The 25,366-nt window shown below is 45.1% G+C and overlaps 1 protein-coding gene and 1 pseudogene across 12 annotated transcripts in view; one reads left to right on the top strand and one right to left on the bottom strand.

Annotated features, from left to right (window-relative positions):
• Positions 1 to 1,831: 1,831 nt before the first annotated feature.
• Positions 1,832 to 25,366, top strand: part of Pkd2l2 (polycystic kidney disease 2-like 2) — a 34,298-nt gene continuing 10,763 nt past the window's right edge. For 2 of the 12 annotated variants that reach the window (XM_006526101.4, XM_017317951.2), the window contains exons 1-10: positions 2,594 to 2,834; positions 3,141 to 3,242; positions 6,012 to 6,145; positions 7,794 to 8,050; positions 10,159 to 10,380; positions 18,347 to 18,575; positions 20,648 to 20,818; positions 21,418 to 21,599; positions 23,557 to 23,677; positions 24,014 to 24,115. In XM_006526101.4, the coding sequence (XP_006526164.1) occupies positions 2,798 to 2,834; positions 3,141 to 3,242; positions 6,012 to 6,145; positions 7,794 to 8,050; positions 10,159 to 10,380; positions 18,347 to 18,575; positions 20,648 to 20,818; positions 21,418 to 21,599; positions 23,557 to 23,677; positions 24,014 to 24,115 (1,557 nt within the window). In that variant the 5' untranslated portion in view covers positions 2,594 to 2,797. Of the gene's footprint in view, positions 1,999 to 2,584; positions 2,835 to 3,140; positions 3,243 to 6,011; positions 6,146 to 7,793; positions 8,051 to 10,158; positions 10,381 to 10,824; positions 13,858 to 18,346; positions 18,576 to 20,647; positions 20,819 to 21,417; positions 21,600 to 23,556; positions 23,678 to 24,013; positions 24,116 to 25,366 lie in introns of those variants that run through there. The other 10 variants (NM_016927.3, NM_001163004.1, XM_017317946.2 and 7 more) reach the window with 9 other exon arrangements.
• On the bottom strand, positions 15,114 to 15,885 carry Gm17942 (predicted gene, 17942; annotated as a pseudogene).

Here is a 25,366-nt window from a genome sequence, read left to right on the forward strand (position 1 = left end):
ATTCACAATCCTCCTGCCTCAGCCTTCCAAGTGCTGAGATACATGGGCATGCGCTACTACATCCATATCTATGAGCCATTCTTAGCCACCACCCTCCTTTTTGAGTTGATTTACCTATGGTTTCTGAAACTAGACAATTTTAGGGACAGATTAAGTAGTGTGTTTGACAGTTCTGAAAGACAGATTTAGGGATGAGTGCTAATATGATAAAACCCTAGGTCATAAGCATTGGGCCTTAACGAATCAGATTTCAGTGTGTGTGTATGTGTGTGTGTGTGTGTGTGTGTGTGTGTGTGTGTTCGTGTTCTTGTGGGTACATATGTGTGTGAGAGAGAACATGAAATGAGTGTGACAGTGCTTGTGGAGGCCAGAGGACAACCTCAAGCATGAGTCCTCAGGAACCATCTATCTTGTTTGTTAAGACAGAGTCTCCATTGGCCTGGAGCTCACAGCAGGCTATGCTGATTGGCCATTGGACCACAGGGACCTACTTTCTCAGTGCTGAGCTTATGAGTGTGTGCCACCTCCCTCCCTGTCCTCCCCCCACCCCCCAGCTTTTGTCTTGCGTTCTGAGAATCAAACTCAGATCCTGACACTCGTGTTGCAAGCTCTAGATGTCCTAACTTGGTTTCTCTTGTGATATGACAGCAACCAAAATCAAATTAGAAAGTCAGGGGCTTCTCCCATCCTCCAGCTCCCAACATGCTCTATCAGGAAGATCAGGCTGGGAGCATCGTGGTGCACACCGGGCGCACACTGAGCCAGAGACCACGGAGCAATCCTGCTTACCCAGCTTGCCCCTGGCTTCTGTTCAGCTTGCTTCTTTGTACAACCTAGGGCCATCTGCCCAGGGGTAGCACTGCCCACAGTAGGGTAGGCTGTTCTCCAACAATTAGCAATCAGTAAAATGGCCCACAGGCATGCCCACAGGCCAACTCAGTGAAGTAGATTCCTCAAAGGAGAATCCTGCTTCTCAACTGTATGAAGTTAACAATTAAGATCAAACATCACACTTGATTTGAACTATGTGCCAGTCCTCTTTCTTTCCTTTCTTACTTTCTTTTCTTTTCTTTTTCCTTTTCTTTTGAATAGCCTTTGAATGTGCTTTGTAACCAAGAACAACTTGAACCACTGACCCTTCTGCTCCACATTCCAAGCACTGGAATTACAGAAGTGAATCACCACACCTGGCTCATCCATTGTTTTAATATTGTTATTTGAGATTTCGTTAGGAAAACATAGGTGATCTCTGCAGGGAATTTTGGCGTTTATAACTGTGTTGAAGTTCTCCTTCAGCAAGTAGGATGGTCTAGACTCCAGCCTGAGGGGCTCTTTCCCTCTCTTGTCCCTTCAATAGCCAATGTCTTTTTTGGGGGTAAGGGGGAGATGCCCTGTTTCATTTAAAATAAGGAAAAACCTCTGATACTATGTGATGCTGACAGAAGAGAAGTGATGGAATTGAGATGCAGCATGCTGACAGAAGAAGGCAGAAAACACACACAACTTATAATGTCAAAAGACTGAGCCAGTCAACAAGCCTTTAAGAAAACAATTAAATTCTGTGGTACAATCATACAACCATAGCATAAAACAAAAGTGGTCACTTCTGCTTAATGGGAAATCTCCAACATGTCCCTTAAACAACACAGGCAGGTCATGTAAATATAGTTGCTAGAAAAGGTGTTTATGATATGTGATGGTTATTTTTGGTTGTTGACAACATCTGGAGTTAACTAAAAAACCCAAGTCGATGGGCACAGCTGTGAGGTATTTTTAGTTAATTGGACCATTTAAAGTCCAAAGACCCACCTTAAATCGGGGCCACACCTTCTCCGGGCTGCGGCGGTCCTTGCTCTCACTTCCCTGGTATCTGATCCTACAGCTTTGGGATTCTGACATACTGTAGAGCAAATGAGACATCCAGCCTAGTCGACTGAACAACTGCTGATTCTTGGACGTTGGGAGACAGCCATTGTTGAAATAGCTGGACCACAGCCTGTAAGTCACTCTAAAATATTCCTTTATATATTATTAGATCAATTCTATTCCCAGTGTTCCCCTGGAGACCACTAATGCACGATGTATACTTTACATTTCTCCATTTTGTTCTAAAGTGTCACCTTCTCACGCCCCACCTCCTGATCACGTTACATCTCATTGCAGGGTGTTAAATTTTTAATTTACAACCTGCCAGATCATATCATGCATAAACAAAACCACATTTGGGCCTCTAGGTATGGACACGTTTTTTAAATTCACACGTGGATGTATTTAATAAGTGAATTGTGAGAACACTGAAGATTTGGAGCTGGAACTCAGTGGGTTTGGTTTTTGAGGCCGGGACTCCACATATAGACCAATGTTGTCCTCTAAATCCGGACCCTCTCGGTGTTCATTTCCTAGAGGCTCATATGACAAAATTGGATAACCATGACCATCAACGTTTTGTGTGTGTGTGTGTGTGTGCGCGCGCGCGCGCGCGAGCGCTAACTTGGTTCCTTTATTAAATCAACAATAAGACAAAAGGGAGGGCTGACACGTTTTTTGGCCACTCATGTTAATACTGCAGGTGGTGACAATTTTCTTTTTACATCCAGAAAAATGAGCTATAAATAAACCTCCAGCTGCGCAACTCTCAGGAGGTGAAGCGCGAGCCTTGGCGGTGCCCTATCTGCGCAGGCGCACACAGGGCAAGCGCAGTTGCTCCGTTAGCACTCTGAGGCACTACTGCGCAGGCGCGGGGCCGGGGCTAGGGCAGAACGGGCATAGTGGAACGGACCGTGTGGTATGCTCCGCGATGTCTGAGGCGACTTGGTGGTACCGAGGAGGTGAGGGTGGGTACGCTTAAAGGATAGGTAACCCAGGGCCCATTGGCAACTCCAGGTACCCAGGAAGGAGCTCTGACCCCATACCTGCACTCCTGTGATGGTTGCCAGCGCTGCCACCGAAGCGAAGTTCAGAGGAGGAGAGAGGCTGTCACCTCCGTGGGTGTGGGTCGCTTGAGGGAGTCGCGCCCTTGACCGCTAGCTACATCTGGAGCCAGAAGTCACTAAAACTAGTTGTTTTTCCCATCTTAGTTACTTATATACGTTATAGTTACCCAGTAATATGAAGAAAATTTCTTGTTTTACATCTCACAGGGACTTCAAAACATGACCTGCATTACAGAAGGGAAGCGGAGGTTAACACCACACTCGAGGAGTTGTTACTCTATTTTATTTTCTTAATAAATCTATGCATATGTAAGTACACAGGAGTAGGTAAAAAAAAAATGCTGGGTGAACTAGTAGTTAAAACCTCAAACTGACAAATTTTAGAGATCGTCATGACAAATTTCGGAGATCATTATCTTATGATTGACTCAATTTCCAGTTTTTAAGGGGCAAAACCACAGATGTAATGGACAGCTTCCAACGTCAGCACTGGCTGGATATGATCATCATTAGTTTAGTTGGGAGACTCTATTTAAAACATAACCCCCTGGGTTGACAGTTGGGTTAAATTTGTTTCCGAGCCATCGAGATATATTGGTTTGGTTCCAGAAATAAAAAGTACAGATGGGAGCCAACATGAAGTTTGAGATATGGCCCCAAGCGTCACGTGTTTCAGTAAACTGCTGCACAGTCAGTAATAAAGTACATTTGTGCTAAGAAAAGAAACGCAAATGTTTGAAGGCAGGGAGACCTGCTCAGTCTATGCTCCCCACCCCTCTCTGTGAGGTCCACGGCATCGACCTAGCATGTAAAAAGTGTGTTAACGTTTTCTGTCTTAACTGCCCGACGCGTGTAGCTAGAAGCTGACACACAGGATTTCTCTCCTCCCCGAAGTGCAGCTGTATAGCAATTATGGTCGATTGGTATTGCAGGGGTAGGTGTCTGAGATAAAAGACAGCTGTAGCCAGCTTGATAAGGTATCCTTGGCTGGTTATAAAAAGCTTAGTTCTAGAGATAACACTAACACGTGCTCGTTACCAACCATTTTAGGTAGGAGAAAATGTGAGCCAAAAGATTATAATTCCACTGGAGATTTCTGAATACTTAAAACAACTTATGTCTACAGTAAGGGGACTCATTAACCATTGTAAAATATGCAGGGAAGGTGCTGGAGAGATGGCTCAGCGCTTAAGAACACAAGCTGCTCTCCCACAGGACCCAGGTTCAATTCCCTTCCCCCAAAGGGCAGCTCACACCTGTTTTTGTAACTCCAGTTCCGGGGCTTCTGACACGCTCACAGGCAGACAGGCAGGCCACCAGTGCACATGAAATAATTTTTTTAAAAAAAAAATGCAGTGACATAAACACAACTGTTAAAGAATGACTCAGACATTTGCGTGTGCATGCGCCACGCAGATGGTGGCAATCAGAGGACAACTTGGTTCCCACCATCAACATGTCGCTGGTTGTCAGGCTTGACAATTTGAGTCTTTTCCCTCTGATCGACCTTGCTGGCCCCACAATAGGTTTTGGTTTTTAATGGGGAGTTCTGGGAAAAAAACAAAACACAATAGTTTATAAAAAGGAGAGAAAGGGAGCTGGTGAGATGGCTTAGTGGGTAAGAGCACCCGACTGCTCTTCCAAAGGTTCAAAGTTCAAATCCCAGCAACCACGTGGTGGCTCACAATCACCCATAATGAGATCTGACTCCCTCTTCTGAAGTGTCTAAAGACAGCTACATTGTACTGTAAATGTAATAAATAAGTAAATGTTTAAAAAAAAGGAGAGAAAGAAATACTACTGATTAATTTTTAAAAACAATTCTACTGTGTTCCAAAGCATGGGTTTAAATGTGATACATGTTTGGCTGAAAAAAAATCACTCAGTCTGTAAAGTGGGTTCTTGGGGTTTTTTTTGTTTTGGTTTTGGTTTTTTTTTTTGTTTGTTTTTTGTGTTTTGGTTTTCGAGACAGGGTTTCTATGTCTAGCCCTGGCTGTCCTGGAACTCACTTTGTAAACCAGGCTGGCCTCGAACTCAGAAATCCACCTGCCTCTGCCTCCCAAGTGCTGGGATTAAAGGTGTGCACCACCACCGCCTATATATTATGTGTGTATTTGTATGACAGAGGAAGCCACACACATGACACATGCATGGTTGGAGAACAAGCTTGTGTGCTTCTCTCCCCTTTTTCCTTGTTGCTGCTGCATGCCAAGTTAATTGCTGAGCCATCTCACCAGTCCTGATTTGACTTTAGCTTTTTAAAAAGAGAATATTATCTATGTACACATCCATACATACAACCTGGAGAATTCATGTCTAGCTTTAGTACAAGGACTGGAGGAAACTTCTACATAATTTGTATGTTTCTGGCTTTAATGATTAGATGCAACAGGGCTGCCGAGAGGGCTCAGCAGATAAAGGTGCTTGCGGCCAAGTCTGATGGTCTCGGTTTGATCCCTAGAATCCACATGTACTGGCTAGTTTTGTGTCAACTTGACACAGCTGGAGTTATCACAGAGAAAGGAGCTTCAGTTGAGGAAATGCCTCCATGAGATCCAACTGTAAGGCATTTTCTCAATTAGTGATCAAGGAGGAAAGGCCCCTTGTGGGTGGGACCATCTCTGGGCTGGTAGTCTTGGTTCTATAAGAGAGCAGGCTGAGCAAGCCAGGGGAAGCAAGCCAGTAAGTAACATCCCTCCATGGCTTCTGCATCCGCTCCTGCTTCCTGACCTGCTTGAATTCCAGTCCTGACTTCCTTGGTGATGAACAGCAGTATGGAAGTATAAGCCTCCCCAACTTGCTTCTTGGTCATGATGTTTGTGCAGGAATAGAAACCCTAAGACACCACACAAGGGGAGAACAAGCTCCCACAAATTGTCCTTTGACCTCCATATTTGTGACATGACTTGTGTGCATGCATACATGGGTGCGCGTGCGCGCGTGCAAACACCCACACACAGATAAATGTAAAAAAATATACTTTGGCAATGCTGTTTTTTTTAAGCTTGGGAAATTAATATTTTTGAACACTGCTGATGTGGGATTTTAAGTTACAGATGTTAAACTTGTTCTCCTTAGTGACTTTTGGGATGGTCAATCCACATATGTACTATTTAAACAAAGTTATGTCGTCTCTGTTTGTGGACACTTCTCTACCTGATGATGAAAGAAGCAGCTTTAGGTCCATTCGGAGCATAACTGAGTTTTGGAAGGTAAGATGTGTACCTGATGAAGTAGCCTAAGATAGCTCGTTGGGCTAGCTTGTGCTACAATGCTTGCCTAGTAAGTGAAGGCCCTGGGGTATAAAAAGAGAAATTCACAGACAGCCCATAATCCTTGCTACACACAGAAAATGCTCAGGAAAGATTTATTAAAGGAGTTAGTGAAATTGAGTGCCATTTTTACTAGAAAGTCAACTAATAGTGTCTGCCCTGGAGCTTCATGTTCACATGTGATGCTGTTTGTTATAACTTCAATTTTTTGATACTTTTCCAAATATTCCCATTTCCCTTAGAAAACACAAGACTTGTTATGTGTACTGAAGCCAACCAACCTTGATTGTGTAAATAAAGTCCACATGAGGATCAGTCTTACAAATTGTTCATTTCCCAGAACAGATATTTACAAATTATGTATGCAACCCTATACTGTGTGTTACAGTAATATGCAGTATATACTTTTTAAAAAAAGCAAAGTGTAATATAATTTAATTCCATAAGAGAGGTTTCTTCAGCACTGGAATAGACAGGCTTTCTGTTACATACAGCACAAGTCACCTGGAAGGAAGAGTAAGCGGCTGGTGGCCACTAACATTTGCATGAGGCAGTGGGAGCTGGATGAGGCAGTAGGGGAAGGCTCTCCAGAAGTGATGGCAGTGTGGATCCATTTTAAAGGGTCAATAAAGAAAATGTATCCACCAGTCAGTGATGGTGCAGACCTTCAATCCTAGCACTGGACAGGCAGAGGCAGGCAGATCCCTGAATGTGAGGCCAGCCTGGTCTACAGATCGAGTTCCAGGACAGCCAGGGCTACACAGAGAAACCTGCCTAGAAAAAAGAAAAACAAACGTATTCTAAGAATAGGGGGCAATACATGCTGTGTGCATTCATGTGGAACTAAATGGGGTGTGACGATAGAGGAGACAGAGTAGAAATGAATGGACAGAGATCTTGGCACGACTGTCACACTGCGAAGTTGAAATTTAGTAATGAGACAGTTGTCTTTGGGGTATGGGCCAAGATGGTGGCTAAATTAGGTACACAGAGAAGCAGTTAGATTGGCAGAGCAGACCTTAGCTGTGCCTGTGACCATGTTTGAGAGGGTTCACCATCAGTGAAGACCTACCCTGGATGTGGGGCACCATCTCCAGACTCTGGTGGATGGAATAAGGGAGAAAGCACCAAGCACGTTCGCCCTACTGTGAGCCACGGCTCTCCGAGCCTCCCTGTTGGGCTGCACCTTCCGAAGGCAGACTGGAACTTAACCAAAATCTCTCCTCCCTTAAGGTGTTTCTGTTGGTATTCTTCCACAGTGACTAGAAAGGTTTAGTAAGAAAGAGGTCAAATGTAAGATAAGGTCCAAGTGGTCCTAAGTCATTGACCTCATAGGAAATGAGGGATACAAGTTGTCCTTTCTCCTTTAATTGTGCTATGTGGCTGGTGGCAAAGACAAGAGATGGGGGCATGGAGTCCTGGGCTTGGGATCACGTAGAATACGACAGGGACATAGTGAGGAGCAGCAGCCACCGGGGGCTTTGTCTGGGTCAGAACTTAGACTCAGGATCACATGTGTGAATTCAGTTTCTGTTGTCAGGGAGGTTTTTCTCCCCCCCCCCCCCATGACCCTTGTCTTTTTCTGAAGTTCATGGAAGGACCCCTCATCGACGGCTTGTACTGGGACTCGTGGTATGGCAACAAACAGCTGTACAGTGTGAAGAACAGCAGCCGCATCTACTACGAGAACGTTCTTCTCGGCATCCCCAGAGTGCGGCAACTGCGAGTCCGAAACAACACTTGCAAGGTCTACCCAGCTTTCCAGTCCCTGGTCAGCGACTGCTACAGCAAGTACACAGTGGAAAACGAAGACTTCTCTGATTTTGGCCTCAAACGCAATCCAGAGTGAGCAATATGAAATTAGTAGCTTTTTCTAGCAACTACCGTTGAATCGTTACAAAATTATTTTTTTAAATAAATGTCTGTCTTCAGCTATAATAGTTGAGAACTGCAGTTGAGTGGTTCTTCCTGTAAATAGTATGGGAAGAAGCCCTGACGATGGCAGCACTTACAATGTAAGAGCGGCCCTGTTTGATGGAGGAGTGGGTGTCAATGTGGTATGCGAAATGAATAGTTATAGTGGAAGCCGGGTCGGGGGACATCAGTTGGTGTGCATGCATGCATGCATGTGTGTGTGTGTGCGTGCATGTGTGCACATGCAAGGGAAGCCAGACATCAGGCATCTTTCTAAATCATGGTCCACCTTCCCTTTCTGAGACAGGGTCTCTCATTGATTCTGCCCATCTGTTCCAGGGAGCTCCAATCCTGTCCACCCCCAGCTCTGGGATTATTGATTCATGACCCAGCAGCTGGCTTTAACGCAGGTTCTAGGGACCTGATCTCTGGGCCTTATGCTTGCTCTGCTCTAGGCATCTCCCTAGCCCCCAAAACAGCACACTTTTCTCTTTTGATAGCTTTTCTAGCTGTGGCCCAAAGCTTTGTAGGATCCTTAGGGAGCATCTGAGAACTCTTCGCCGTTCTCTTCCCTCACTGCACTCACCTTAAGTAAAGCCCCTGGCTTCAGGACCAAAAGGGGCCATTCTGCTCTTCGGCCTCATTTGATGATTGCCTACTGAAGGTGCTATCTTAGTTACTATTTATTTCTGTGCCAAGATACCCAAACAACTTACAGAAGTTTGTTGAGGGCTTACAGTTGTAGAAGGTTAGAGACCATGACTCTCATGGCTGGGTGTTGCAGACCCACCACCTTACACTGAAATGTGAAAGGCCAACACCACTGGCACCCCCACCCCCACAGACAGACAATGATGGCTGTGTCAGCACTGTTTACACTTCAGCGTCAGGTGTCCGATGAAAATCATGGCCAAGCTGGGCATGGTGGCGCACGCCTTTAATCTCAGCACTTGGGAGGCAGAGGCAGGCAGATTTCTGAGTTCGAGGCCAGCCTGGTCTACAGAGTTCCAGGACAGCCAGGGCTACACAGAGAAGCCCTGTCTCGAAAAAAAACAAACAAAAAAAACAAACAAACAAACAAAAAAGAAAGTAAATAAATCATGGCCATAGAGTAAGGTCAACCTTTTTGTATGTCCTATTTATTACAGTTATTTTTACTTTTCGTTTTCCTATTCACCGTGCTCCCTAGCCATGCTCTGCTCTTTTGGTGCCGACTTCTGTGGCCAGGTGCTTCCTGGTTCTAAGTACTCGCCTCCTAGTGCTGTGGCTCTACAATCGTGTCTATTTCCTGTTCTGGCCAGGGAACGGTTAATGTAGCTCTCTTCTGCCACCTCCTGCACGTTTAACCTTCCGTCCTTAGCCTCTCAGCTATATCTGATTGCTTTTCATCATTAGTCTAGAATTCCCTTTCTTAAACAGTCTCCCCCAACCTCCAGGATTACTGTTTTATGTGTGCTGTCTCGTTCTCTGTGTGAGTTGGGGGTTTATTTTTACTATTCAGGTTATTGCCATAGACAGCTCCAGCTGTCTGAGTTTGGGGCATTTGTGAGGCCTTACATCATTTTTATAAAGGTTATGAATTCATAAATGTAATGATATACCTTTCAGATATGTTTGGAGGAAACTGAATGGGAGACTAAAGGTATTCTTCTTTTTGCTTTCTTGTAATTATTAGAAGTTAAAAGCCAGAAAGATGGAGAAATAAAATTTTAAACATTTTTTGGCAAAAAATTAAATAAGATGTGTGTGCATGTGTGTATGTGTGTCTGTGCATGTCTACCTATCTATCTCTGTGTGTGTGTGTGTGTGTCTGTGTCTGTGTGAATGCAGACACACCTGTACTACAAGAGTACCACAAAGCCATTGGATGCGCCCATTGTCCGGGACAAGTTAAAACCTGCTGAGTGTTGGCCCTTGTAACAAATTAACTCAATGTCTAGGCTACTTTTGAACTTTCTATTTCAACTGTTTTAAATCAAAGATTCCCTTAAATTCTTGGGATGCTTTCTCACCTCCCTTTTTTCTTTGATGCTCCACAGATGGACGCACACACCTTCTTCCCGCACTGCCCCATGGCACTGGGGGTTTGTTGGCGTATACCGAGATGGAGGATATATAGTCACGTTATCAAAATCAAAATCTGAAACCAAAGCCAAATTTGTTGACCTTCGACTGAACAACTGGATTAGCAGAGGCACCAGGGCTGTTTTTATTGATTTCTCCCTGTACAATGCTAATGTCAACCTGTTTTGCATCATCAGGTGAGTGGCTCGGGAGCCTTATCTTAGGAAACGGAATTTTTAAAGGATCCAAAGCCTTTCCCAGTGTGTACAGGCCCCGCATACCTGTGCAGAGGTTAACATCATAGCTTTAAGATAAATATGATGTTCTGACAATAATGCAGAAGAGAATGAAGCAACACCAACCCCACACTCGTGTTCTTATGTCAGGGCATGTTTGGAGACATGAAGAGCTATATGATATGATATGCTGTGTTTTATGGTCTCTGGGTGTGTGTGCATGCCTATGCTTGGGTTGCACCATAGTGCCAGGTGTGCAGGTCAGAGGACAGTGTTGGGGAGTCCATTTTCCCCTCACTGTGGGTTCCAGGAATCAAATTCAGGGAGTCAAGTTTGTCTAATGAATGCTTTCACCCAACTTAAAATGTTTTAAATAGCAACAACAAAAATTATTTTGCCGTGTAGGAGCAATTTCAGAATCAGGACAAGTAATTTTCATGGTAAGTACAAAAGTCTAGCTCTTTGTGTGTGTGTGTGTGAATTCTGTTTCACTATTCCCAGAGTCATCCTTATCTTAGGCTTCCCCAGGATGCCTGTGGACCAAAAGCAGCTGTGGGAAGATGTCCTATGTTCAGAAGAGCAGCAAGCAGTTCTGTCCATTACTGATTTGCCTCTAAACCCAGGCCACGGCAATTGATAGAGCTGAAGAGGTTCTAGATCACACACTAGGAAGCAAACAGCAGAGCATGACCGTAGCTGGGAGTCAATCTGCATTCCCTGAGGGACAGATGGCTGAGTAACTGAACACAGTCAATGTCCTGTTTGGAGGGAGGCCTGGGAAATGGCTACCAGAGAGACAGACAACAGGGTCGTGGAAAGGCTGTGAGCCTCCCTTTTTCTCATAGATCTTACCTTTTTTTCCTTCTCAGAATGGAATATGGAGTTGGAGTTTACACAGGCTAGGAGATTTTGCCCTTGTGCAGTAGTGAAAAAAAAAAAACAGGCCATGCCCTTTAAAGTCTGTAAATATACTAACAGACTAATAACACAGCCAATGAGCACTTAACAGACTAATAACACAGCCAATGAGCACTTAACAGACTAATAACACAGCCAATGAGCACTTAACAGACTAGTAACACAGCCAGTGAGCACATATCGTCTACATTGTCATTCTTGCTTTTCCCTCAGGAGATGGGAACTTTGCCTAATATTCACCCCTTCCAATGTTCCTGATCATGATAAAGTAGAACAGACCATTTCTGTGTCCTAAATACGCTGGAAACACTGGGACATTCCTTAAGTCATAGGAAGAGCTCTTAATGGCATTAAGTCCAAGTTTGTCTCAAATTTTTATGCTTATGCCATTAAACATTGAGAAATCAGATTTTTCACACACACATGCACACACACACTCCCAAGCACTTACACACATTCCACATGCACACACTTCTACAATCACACACACACACATATACACACACACACTCCCTCATGTGTTTGAGGACCCACACATGCACACACACATACAAGTGTGCATACACACAAGCACATATACACACACTCCCATGTGCTCAAGCACACACACATGCACAAACACACTCACACTTGCTCTCACAGTACGCTGCTTCTGCCTTCACTAGATTCCTCCCCTTAAATTTAGACTCCAGAATCACAATCAAAACACTACTTTTAGTTATAACAAATAACAAACCCAGCAGACTGTGAACCAGTTAACTCCCATGTCGGTCGTTACTGTCTCCCACACAACTTTCTTAACACTTTTTCTTTTGGACCACTTTTTGCCCAGGATATTTTGCCTGACCCCAGGTACATACAAGTCAAACATTGCCGGTACTAAATTATAAAGTATGTTGTCCAACACTTTTAGACCTATAATTTGACGTATAATTAATGATTAATACCTTAGGATGCTGAGCGCTTACAGCGAGCTCAGAGTTGACCGATGATTGTCAGTGCCGAGAAGACCACTTCGCGTAAATAGTACCAGATGACAGAAGTACGTTCAGAGCCACAGAGCTGTAACAGAAATTGTTGAAAATTCTGTCCTAATCCCAAGCCAAAAGTCATTGTTATTTTTAAATGACTCAAGTCCATAATTCAGACAGCATTTTTTTTCATTTATTCTCCCTTTCTTCTCTTTCATTTTTCCCCATTTGAGACAGGGTCTCACTATGTAGACCAGGCTGGCCTTGAACTCACAGATACCCCCTACCTCTGCCCTTCAGGAGTTCAAATTAAGTGTGCACCACCACATCTGGCTGCAAACAGCAGTTTTTAAACCAAGTGTTCTCCCACAGTATAATTCAGAGATACCTAGTGCTTACTTACACGCTCAGAAACAACGGGAGGATAATGCTGAGTCTTTGTCCCCCATTATCAAATCATTCCATCTCTCTAGGAGCAGAAAATGCTGCGTGTATAGTAGGAACACTAATTCATACTGTAGTCAGGCCTGTGGCCCAGGGGCTTGGGGCAGTCTGCATTGGTGTTGTGGGCTGGGAAGCAGTGCCCAGTGCCTTGCTGTGTATTCAGAACACAGGCTGCAGGGAAGCTGTGCACTGCTGCTTGGCACAAGCAGAAACAGGTCTGATTCGTCGCACGTTTGATTGGAATTAAGTTTTAGTCATTCTGCACTTGGAAATGTTCACTGTTGACATGTGTGTGTGTCCTGAATTTGGTTTAAGAAGAGATGGTTAAACTGATCATGGTTAGATATGCCTTTAATCCCAGCTTTCCAGAGGCAGAGACAGGTCTATCTCCTTGAGTATGAGGCTAGCCTGGTCTACATAATAAGTTCCAGGACAGCCAGTGCTATGAAGAGAGGCCATGTCTCCAAAACAAAAAAAAAAAAAGTCATGTTGGGTATTGCTTTTTATCTGTTTCCCCCCTTCTGTGAGCATCCACTGTGCACACAAGAGGGAACAGTTCTGTTGCTGGGCTGCGTCTGTTAGGGAGCACTTCATTTCAATGACGATAGAGTTTCCTCATGTCTTTAAGTAGGAACACAGCTGCACAGACAGTTGGATTACACTGTAATACTGTGGTAGAAACGCTGCCTCCGTGAATTACTGCCTGTTCTTAATTACCAAAAAATCGTGGAGAAACTGAAACAGCAGTGAACAACCTCAAAATCTTTATATTTTTTTTTTTTAAGAAAGGGTTAGACCTCTGTCTGTACAGCTCTTTCTGTCCAATACCCAATGCCTAAACAAATATTTGTCTTACCAGATTTCGTGATCTTGACTTTTAAAGGCCAGAGAGGTCTCTGAGAAACCAGCCAAGGAGAACAACCAATTTCCTCCCTCTGACATTAAGAGCTGTGGTTTCTGAGAGAAGCCCTCGCTAGCTGCAGTCGCCATAGCACAGTGGCTTCTGGGTAGAGACATTACTACCCAGGCTTTTCAGTTTTCTCTGAGTTGTGTGACTTGTCAGTGGATAGAAAAGGGAGCACCAATAAATAAGCTAGCCTATAAATATCTTACTTATTTCAAAATGTTGTCAGCATTTGAAGAAAGAAAATTATATTATATAGCCCTGGATTAAAAGTGTCCTTTCTGATTGCACCTATTCTGTGTGTAAGATTCCAAATGAGACTCAGTCAGCCAATGACTAAAGTAAGTCACTATGTGAACCATGACTGTCAGGGGTGAGTTTGTGCATGGTTAGTAAGTCACTTTGCTGTCATGTGAATTGCATTTATTTATTTATTTATTTATTTATTTATTATTTATTTCAAGTTCATGCTCCCCCCCACAGCATGGCCTGTGTGACAGGGCAGAGGACACTGTGGGAGCTGGCTCTCTTCCCATGTGTAGGCCCGGGGTGAACTGGTTGTCAGGCTTGGAAGCAGGCCTGAGCTATCCTGCCAACTGTCCATCTCTTAACCATCTCTTCTTAAGCTGAATTTTATTTAACCTTTGTGTACACATTGATTTTATTGTAACAAAGCAACTTGTACAGTTCAACTTTTAAAATGAGCATCTTTTTCCTTCCAGTGAAAACCAAAAGGAAAAAATTAAAAATAAAATTACAACAGAGAATGCCAGCTCCAAATAGAACCCTCAGGTTCTGCTGATTCTCCCGTCGCGGGGCAGGGCTCGAGTCATCATCAGGAGAGAATTCTATTTTAAAAGTGTCCCCTAAACCTGCAAGGATGTCTGTTACACATCACAGTTAAATATGCCAAAGGATAAGCCATGTTGTCAGATGCCCACCTATCCCCCCAAAACACTCAAAACTACCCCTGTTCACCATCTATTTCCCCCTTTTTTCTTTTTCTTTTTATTAAAAGAAAATAGATACATGTTGGTAAATGCTAACCATCTCTGTTCACAGAGAGCGTAGCCTCTGAGCCCAATATCCAGAGAAAAGAGAAAAGCTAGAGTTACTGTGCACAGCTGCACCAGGGCCCGGCAGCCTCCAGCCTCCAGCAGAGCCAAGGGGACTGGAGGCTTCTCACTTCCCCCACAGAGCTCCGTGTGCTCCATGGTAGCGGTGAATGCAGTTTTTGAGACAAGGAATAAGAATGAATGTAGAGCAGCAATGTGGAGATTCTTTTCCTGTTGTATTTTATTCAAGATATTTTCCCCCAAATTAGTTGAGAACCATGATGTTGAGACCTCAAAACAGGGCAACTGAGCACAGAGGGACAGGGAGGAAAGGACTGCAACTTGCTTCCAGGGACTGGAGGAATTAAAAAAGAAAAATTTAAAAAGGGTTGGAATCCATCAATCTTCTGTGCCTTCATCCTCTCCTTCCTCCCCTTCATCATCTTTACCTTCATCCTTATCTCCTTCATCTATCTTCCAAACCTTCCTCCTCCTCCTCTTCATCATCATCATCTTCCTCTCCTTCATCCCATATTGGGAACCAAATAGTACTGCAAGGGATTTGGCCAAATACCATCTTTGATGACCTCTGCTAGCTCGTCAGCACCTGCGTCAGGATGGTCAGTAGACCAGGTAAAGAAGCTCTCTGGCTCTCCGTGCTGCATCTTCCTGCTGGCCTTATTCTGCGTTTGACTTGAGCGCTTTGTCAAATCCTTTCCAGACTACCATTTGATTTCGGTGGACTTTAAAGGCGGGTCACCACTCTCATTCAGATGAAATTCTTTGGAGAGAACTTTATTTTCAAAGTAAGGATTTCCATCAAAATAAAAATCTATTCTGTAACCTGATTTAATGTCTTCAAATTCTGTCACTTCAACTCTGGTCAAAGTGTAGAGCCTCCTCGTCCTCCATATGCACTGCAGACACTTGTGGATGCTTGACAAATGTTGTTAGCCAAAATTTGGCATTTTGGAGATCAATTCTGACCCCTTCTGGTTGGTGGAGTTTGTTATATTTTTGTTCTTTGAAAATGTCCTCACTGGCTTGTTGGTTAATTCTATTTCATTTTATAGTTCGTCAGTATGCTCAGCTGCGTCTTGTTTTCTCTGAGGTCTCGTCAGCCCGTTGTGATTGGAGTTGAGCTCCTTTTACCAGCTTTGGCCCTGGGCATAGACCTTGGTGCTCTCCGGGGTCAGGGTGGAGAGTGGGAGCGAGAGGACGGCCAAGGGAGCAGTCAGTGGCTCACTTGCTTACCCTCCTCCTGGCTGCCTGGCACTGAAGAGGCAAGCTGGGGTGCATTGTGGTGAACCCCTAGCCAGGGCTCACACTGAAGGCGGGAGGCTGCAGAGGCGGCAGAGGCTGGGCTTGGCTCCTTGACTCCTGCTGCTCTCCAGCTTACCCTGAGCTGCCTCTGCCTCCGTCCCCTCATCCTCCCACCCTCCACTCCCCCACAACCCCACCCCCATCACTCACCCAACAACAACCACCCTCCACCTCTTCTTCCTCCTCCTCTTCCTCGTTGTAGCCCCCCACCATGATTTTAAAAGCGTGGTTCATATACATTCCAGCATATATACTGTCTTAGGGTTTCTATTGCTGATTAAAAGCTGTGACTTGTGGAGGAAAGGGTTTATTTCAGTGTATATGTCCCAACCACAGCTCATCATGAAGAGAGACAGAGCGGGGCTGGTTCAGAGCTTCCTGCTGATTTGCACTTAGTGGCTTGCTCAACCCACTTTCTCATAAACCCAGGGGTGACTCGCCCACAGCGGCCTGGGCCCTTCCCCATCAATCACCAAATGCCCTACAGCCTGATCTCAGGGAGGCATTTTCTCAACTGAGCTTCCTCCTCTCTGATGACTCTAGCTTGTGTCAAGTTGACATCAAAACCAGCCAGCGTATGTACAGTTGGAGCATTAACTCAGACTAATGATGCTCATGTCACAAAACTATGGCTTCTAAGTTAAAGGAAAATTCAGCTTAGTATAAAGAAATGCAAAAAGAAATTTCAGGACTGATAAATGCTCTGTGTATGTGCTACTGTGGTGTAGACCAAGTCTCAAGTATGGCTAACAAAAGGGCTTCCTTTACCTTCCGAAGAGAAATGGAGGCTAGGAGCTCTGTTGGAAGTTGCCATCAAGATGCCCCTAGTAAGAACACCTACCTACACTAGCACTAGCCACCTTGAACAAGCCTCTGGAGGTGTTCTAACAACAGCACGGAGCCAGCAGGATCACCCACTGAGTCACCAAGGCTGACAACCGAGCTCTGTCCCTGAGGCCCACATGATGGAGAGGGGAGTCTGGCAAGTTGTCCTCCGACCTCCATTTACACCAAGATGTGCACATGCACCCACGCGCACACACACACACACACACACGTAAAACAAAAAAAAAATGTAGAGCAGTATTTATAAAAGTGAGAATGGTTGGGTTTTGCCGTCTATACATGGTCCTTGATGCACTAGAAGGGCTCTTACTGATACCCCTCTTTGGGGTGAATAGCTGTAGATGTCTATGGCATGGAAGACCCTGCTGGTGGACCGTTTTGAAGGTCTTGCCTTGGTCTCAGGACTCTGGTGTCAGTTTGCCAGGTAGATCTGGGTCTCCACACATTGGACAGCCATCACCGAAAAAGGGTCTCTTCCACATGGTGACCCACTTGGTTCCTGTTGGCTCTCAGATGCTGGATGACGTCACTGGTTCCTCAAGAGACCTGTGACTGTAAGACCGGAATCTCACAACAGCACACCATCATCCCGGGGTATTTGCCTATTTACATCTGACAAGCCCGTGTTCATGGGGCCTGAAGAGTCGCTTTTCCTTGGCAAATTGATCCAAACCAAGACAGATGGGAATCCAGTAAACTGGCAGCCACTTCACAGACCACAAGAAATCTGCTGGCTCTGCCACCCAGAGCAATGACAAAGGGTAGAGGACACTAAGCACTTACCCTTCCATTTGGCAGGGGCTCAGCTCAGCTATTTGAACATGCCCTCAGAGCAGGATACACGTCAGTACTGCTGGATCTGAGCTGAGGAACTGGCGCTAAAGGCAAGTTCTGCTTGAACAGAGCTGGAGCAACAGGCCCAAGAGCAGCAGAGACAGGCCTGGGAGATGGCACTCACCCACTGAGCCGTCCCTGTGGCTGCAGTGCACGGGAGTACCATCCCAAATGGAAGGTTTTAATGGAACTCTCAAACCCAAGGAGACACTTTAAAATGAAAAATGGCTCTCACCATATAGCCAGACTGACTGACTGTTGTCTCACTTCAGCATCTGAGTTTCTGAGGCTTCTTCCTTTTTGAAAGGAAAATTTAAAATCGTATATGTATTGGTGTTTGCCTGCATGTGTGTTCCCTGTGTAGATATATGGTGCCTGCAGAGGCCAGAGGAGGATGTCAGGTCTCCTGAAGTCAGGGTTTGCAAGGCCACATGTAAATGTGGGGAGCTGAACTCCGGTCCTCTGGAAGAGCAGGAAGTGCTCTTAACTGCTGAGCCATCTCCCCAGCCCCTCGTGGAAACACATTTGTACAAAATCAGTGATTAGCATTGAGTTACATGGCATCATTGATTTAGAAATTTTACAGCAACTTGAATACTCAAGCATAAACACTCACAACCTCCATTTTCTAGGCTGCTGGCAGAGTTCCCTGCGACGGGTGGGCTCCTCACCTCCTGGCAGTTCTACTCTGTGAAGCTCCTCAGATACGTCTCCTACTACGACTACTTCATTGCCTCCTGTGAAGTCATATTTTGTATTTTTCTCTTTGTCTTCATAATACAAGAACTGAGGAAAGTGAACGAGTTTAAGTCTGCCTATTTCAGAAGTGTCTGGAACTGGCTGGAGATGCTGCTCCTGCTGGTGAGTGTGTAGCCAGAGGCACGATTTAGGGGGATCCCTTCTGAACCTACAGCGACTTTCTATTCATCCAAGACTTACTTCGAAAGCTACAAGTACCAAATATAAAATGAGCTGTTAGAGGACAGTCTAATCCTAGGCTCCTAGAAGAGAGAAATCTGTTTTCTCTGATTTAGTTCCGAGAGGGCCAGCAAAAGCCTTGGGGATTCCACGAGTAATGATTTTTTTTTCTCTCCCCTCTCTCATCCCCACTTCCTCTCCCCTTCTTCCTCTCTTCATTCCCCCCACTCCTCTCATCACTCCTTCTGACCAAATGTACTATGTAGACTAAGGCTGGCCTTTAATCCTCCGAGATCTGCCCTGCCTCTGCCTTCTGGGTGTTGGGATTTAAAGTGTGTGCCAGTGTTATGATTTAATGCACATGAGAGGTCTTGATAGCCACACTCCCAAAATGTATTTGCATGAGGCTTAGCACAGAGCGCTTATAGCCCCGTCTACTTGGGAGCGTGAGGCTGGAGACTCCAGAAGGTCAAGGCCAACTAGGGCAACATAGTGAGACCTGAGCTAAAATTAAAAATAAGGGGGGAAGAGGCTTAGGAAGATAGCTCAGTGGGTAGAGCAAATGGGTTGAGCCTGAGTCAAACTCCCCAGCACCCATCTAAAGAAGCTGGTAACCCAGCACTGTGTGGGGCAGATGCTGTCAGCTTGGCTCCCGATTCAGGGGAAAACCCAATTTTCAGGAATAAGGAAGAGAGTGGCAGAGTGGAACACCAGATGGATGAACGTCCTCTGTTGGCCTCTGCTTGCGCTCACAGGTGTGTGCATATGCACACACATGCATACATCACACACCAAAAAGAAAAAGGGAAGCAGAACGTCCCATCTATCTCTCTAGTTTCCCCAACAGTGTCCAACAGAGAGCAGAACAGCAAATGTTACTTATTGTACGAATTCTGTCAAAGAAAAGTCAAAGGAAAATTTCAAGCAGTTCTAAATCTCCAGTACCAGCAATAACTTGGATCTGAAGTCCTCTTTCAAAAGGCTCGCTACAGCATTCTAAGGAGGTCAGCTCGTGCAGGTGGCAAGGGTCGTCGTCGTCGTCGTTGTTGTATTACACAGTAGGAAAGACTAAGCTTTTAGGGGTGGTGGCACAGAAGCCCTTAGACAATAGAGTACCAGCCGGGCGTGGTGGCGCATGCCTTTAATCCCAGCACTTGGGAGGCAGAGGCAGGCGGATTTCTGAGTTCGAGGCCAGCCTGGTCTACAGAGTGAGTTCCAGGACAGCCAGGGATATACAGAGAAACCCTGTCTCAAAAAAACAAAAGCAAACAAACAAAAGACAATAGAGTACCAGGCTGGCACTCTAGGATGGCCAGTAAACAGTGTCTCTTCATGAGACACAGTGACTCTTAAGTGTCAGTTGAGCTATTTCCCTTCTATAACATCTCTGTTGTGCCTGGGCTGTCATCCTGCCAAGCAGAGAGAGTCAGCCAAGACCACAGCTGGAAGGCAAAGCTACACAGGAGAGCGGGGAGGCCGAGGCAAGGCACTGCCTGGGCGGCAGCATCCTGGGGGCTGCATCCATGGAAGAGGTGGGCTCTCCTGTTAGCCTCTATAGCTGGAGATGGTGTGACGACCTCACACCCACAAGGCTTGTAGAAGGAAACCGGCCATGGGGCTGTTAGGCAGGCCTCCCATTTCCTTCATTGTTTTGTAGTTAGTACTGGAGACAACGGAGATGCGTGGAGTTGTGAACACAGTTCAGAGTAAAAGCAAAATCATTGCAATAGACTTAACAAAAGAGACATTTGTATGCTCTCAGCCCCAGAGCTTGACCAATCTCCTCAGAGGAGCCGAAGGCCTGTGTTCATGGCAGGCGGCTCCCTTGTGTTTGGTATGAAAACAGACTGGATAAGCTGCTTTTAACAGAGCTATTTTAAAAGCCTACATCCCATCTTTCCCCTTCCTTTTTATTCAGCATTTAATGGACTGACTTTGTGTGTTTCTTCAGAGGCTGAGAGACATTTTGAGACAGAAATGGTCTTCAGTTTAACCTTTCTTCTTCTCCCTTTCAGCTCTGTTTTCTCGCCGTGTCTTTCTATGCATACTGTAACATGCAGAGCTTTCTCTTGCTTGGACAGCTGCTGAAAAACACTGACAGCTATCCCGACTTTTACTTCCTTGCATACTGGCACATTTACTATAACAACGTAATTGCTATCACTATCTTCTTTGCATGGATAAAGGTATTTAATAATTCGCTCTACTACGTAATCCAGTAGCACGTGTGTATTAGCAAGACTACCATGGTGTATGGAGGGGAAGCATTTCCCCCACTAGGAAGTGAAAAATTTTTAAAGATTTATTTATTTATTTTATGTATATGAGTACACTGTAGCTGTACAGATGGTTGTGAGCCATCACGTGGTTGCTGGGAATTGGACTCAGGACCTCCAGAAGAGCAGTCAGTGCTCTTAACTGCTGAGCCATCTCACCAGCCCCAGGAAGTGATTTTTTTAAAAAAGCAATTTGGCACACTGGATAAGGTTTTTGCCCAAATCTGGTGACCCAGGCTTGATCCTTGAAAAAGAGAGAACCGGTTCCCCCAAGTTGTCCTCTGACATCTACATGTGCTGTGGTATCCTGTCCCACAAACCCCCATCACCTATGCAAATCCCCCAAAAAGTAATTTAAATGAACTTGACCTTTAAATGAGTGCTTATTGATCGTCAAACGCCCATGCACATCATTGTCTTCTTATTTGGCAAGTTCTTCTGAAATTAATTTACTGGACTCTAAACAGCCCCACTGGAACGCACTGACTCTTGCTCCCTGTTGCTTTCAGATATTCAAGTTCATAAGCTTCAATGAGACAATGTCGCAGCTGTCATCAACACTCTCCCGCTGCATGAAGGACATCGTGGGGTTCGCCATCATGTTCTTCATCATCTTCTCTGCTTATGCCCAGTTGGGATTTCTGGTTTTTGGGTCACAGGTTGATGATTTTTCAACTTTTCAAAATTCCATGTAAGTCCTGTAATACAAATTGCGATACAAATGTTTTCTAACTGGAAAAAAAAATCACAGAAAGTCGTATGATAAGTAGCTCACTTAAAGCTTGGTTCTATATTTCACCTAAGACTACATGCCATGCAAACGACGTCTGCCACCTGAGAACTAAACTAAGCGGTAGTATCTATTTTTTAGTCATTGGTAGGTCAAGTCAGAAAAATAATTTTTAACTTGAAGTGCGAATATTACCCAAAATAACATAAGTGGGCCCCAGGTTTGGGTAGCGTTTACTCTTGGCAGAGAGTGGATCAGCGTTTGCTACAGAGGCATCGTCTCTAGAATCTTTGCTTCCCCTGTTATCTCTGTTGCCCCTTGCTTGTGTGCCAGACTTACACTCTAAAGAAACCTCCTGAACCAAGACGTGGTGGCGCGTGTCCAAAACTCAGCAGTCAGGAGGCGAGGTGGAAGGAGCTCAGCTGAGGCCATGCTGGGCTATGTATTTTGAGACTTTGTGTCTCAAAAATAAAAAAACATCTAAAATTTTTTTAATATGTAAAAACAGCTTTATAGAAGGAAGGTGTACGACACACGTCTATATTCACAGAACTCAAGAGACTGAGGAAGGAGAATCACAAGTTCAAGACCAGCCTGACTAGGTCCACCCAGTTTAAAAGAAAAAAACAAGAAAGATTTCGGTTTACAAAGCAATCAGTAACTGCAAATGAACCTATACAAGTGAATAGTTATGTGCCTTACAAAAATGTTCAAGCTTTTCTTCAAACGTGAAATATTTCCTAGAATTTACTTATTTTTTGGCTGGGGATACAGCTCAGGTGATAGAGTCCTTGCTGCTCAAAGGAGAGTAAGGTGGCTTGTCACTGTAACATTCTGTCGGTGGTCCCCCTCACTCCCATCCCGCAGATGACAGGATGTCACTTTCCCTCATGGCTTATTAATACTCCATTGTATGTGTAGGAACAGGGAAAGGACCAGGACAGTTACCATTGCCTAAACTACTTGATCAGCTGTTGAAGTACCGCTAATCATGCCTTGGGGGACTTTTTTCCTTGTATGTGTGTATGATACATGTGTGCTGTTTGCATGTATTCGTGTGGCCTCGTGTGTGTGTGTGTGTGTGTGTGTGTGTGTGTGTGTGTGTGTGCGTGCAGGTGAATGTATAGGAGGCGGCCAGAGGTTGATAGGAGGTTTCCTTGACTTTACACTGTGTCTTTAATTGTTGGGGGGGGGGGGCGGGGGAGGAGGAGGGCTTATGCATAAGCATGTAAGGTCAGAGGACAGTGTGTGGGAGTCAATTCTTTCCTTGGTCTTAGTGGCAAGCCCTTTACCTGCTAAGTCACCTCCTTCACCCTTCAGTTTTATTTCAGGGCCTGTCACTGAACCTGGAGCTCACTGGTTGGAGGCCAGCGAGCTCCTGGACTCCATACATTTCTGTCCAGCCCCAAGACCTCCATGCTCAGCTTTGGCACAGGTGGGCGCTTGAGACCCAAACTCAGGTTCTCATGCCTGTACATCAGGCCCTTTCCCCAATGAGCCAGCTATATAGCCCCACCTTGGGGACAGCTTGCTAGTGGCTTTAGAGAAATTTTTACTTTTTTAGAGGGTGCCATGTAGCCTACAAAGCCCTTAAATTTGCAATGTTAGGGAGGCCACCACTGAATTCCTGGTCTTCTGCCTCAGCCTCTGGGGTGCTGAGATCATAGGCATGTTCTATTATGCCCAGTCCATTTTTAGGATGCTGCCACAGCATAGTAGAAGCCAGAGAGGAAGAGCTGGGTTGTGACTCAGTGGTAGAGCACTTACCTAGCACGCATGAGGTCTTGGCTTTAGTCCCCAACACTGAGGAAAGGGAAATGCATGTGTCTTATGCAGCCAGAGTCATTAGCAATGCCAAGCTGTCATGTATGTGAATGAAGAGAGGGAACATTTTCTAATGCTTTTCTTCTCACCAAAGATTTGCACAATTTCGAATTGTCCTCGGGGACTTTAATTTTGCTGGCATCCAGCAGGCCAACTGGATCTTGGGGCCCATCTACTTCATCACGTTCATCTTCTTCGTGTTCTTTGTGCTCCTGGTAAGAACGACTCCCACTCTTTTTTCTTCATTGTAGGCCATAAAGTTGTGGCATTGCATACTTAGTCCCCACCTAGTGGTGCTGTTTGGAGAGGTTTAGGTGGCGTGGCCTTGATTAAAGAAGGCTCAAGTGACTCTTGCTCAACTTCCCAAGTAGCCGAACTATAGGCACTTGAGCCACCCAGCTTTAAAAGTGTGTGTGTGTGTGTGTGTGTGTTGGGATGCTGGGGAATCAAACTCAGGACCTTTAACATTCTACATAGACACTCTAACACTGAGCTGTATGTCTACCCCATGTACATTTTATTGACATACTTATTTGAATATTTCTCCCCAGAACATGTTCTTGGCAATAATTAATGACACCTATTCTGAAGTTAAGGCTGATTATTCAATAGGCAGAAGACCAGATTTTGAACTTGGTAAAATAATTCAAAAGGTAAGTTAAAGCATTTTCCTAAATATAATTCACCTTTAGATCACTGAAATCCTCCAGTGAGATATGTGCCCTTTGGGTCTTTTCATTGTTTGAGAAAGGGTTTCAGGTCTACAAGTTGGCCTCAAACTCACTTTGCTGCTGAGAATGTTCTTAACAATCCTCCTGCCTGTGCCTCCTGGGCGCTAGTGTTATAGACAAGCTCCACCAGGTTCAGTTATGCGGTGCGTGGGCTGGAAGCCAGTGCTTCGTGTGTGCTAGGTAAGTAATGTCGACTGAGCTACATCCCAGCCCCTCGGGCTCTGACAATTTAGCCAAAATGATTTCAGAGTTTCACATACTAAATACTAACTACAGAGCACTGTCAGATGATAAATGGAAAGTGTTCCATTGCTCCTAAATCCTAGCAAACCTCCGCCATCAGACTTCACATGTGCCCACCATCAGATTCCACGTGTGCCCACCTCGTCTGCCTTGTGTGCCCTGTATGCCTTGCTCTCCTGTTATGTTTATGGCAGCAACATCCAGGTTCTCCTGGTTCAAACATCATCTGTCCTCAAGGCTTACAGCCTCTCTCTGCAGACAGAGGTCTTACACCTGTGGAATCGCAAGGACCCTCCAAGTTCTCACTGCCTTTCATTTCCCATGATAACACCGTTACTGTTCTAACCTGCCCCCAGGCCTTCCTATTTTGAATCTAGCAGATTCCCAGGGCAGTCATATTAAGCTCAATTTCTTCTCCCAACTATCCCAAGCCCCAAGCTGCTTCAATTATCGTGAGCTAGAGTTCTCCCTTTCCAGCCTTGGTCTCACTGCGCAGCTCTGGCTGGGCCTTGCTGTGTGGACCAGGTTGGTCTTGAATTAACAGCAGTCTCCAGAGTGCTGCTGAACTGAGTACTGTCTGCGTAACACACATTCTCACTCTGCCTTCTCCTCACGCCATTTTCTACCCACGAACCATTCTCATAGCTCTTCTCTCTCTTGGCAACTTTCTGTTCTTGACAGAGTGGAATCTGCTGTCTTTTTGACATCTGGCTCGTTCTGAGTGACGTACCCACCTTACCTCCTCAGTTATGCTGTGATAAAACACAGCGGCTAAAATAATCTCAGAGAGGAATGTGTTTATTTCAGTTTACAACTTGTAGTCTGTAATCAAGGGAACTTGGGGCAGGAACTTGAGGGTAGGAATGTGGAGGCAGGAACTGAAGCAGAGGCTGTGGAGGAGTGCTGCTTTTACTGGCTCACACAGCCTTT

This window comes from Mus musculus, chromosome 18, assembly GCF_000001635.26.
Source record: "Mus musculus strain C57BL/6J chromosome 18, GRCm38.p6 C57BL/6J".
Classification (NCBI taxonomy): domain Eukaryota; kingdom Metazoa; phylum Chordata; class Mammalia; order Rodentia; family Muridae; genus Mus; species Mus musculus.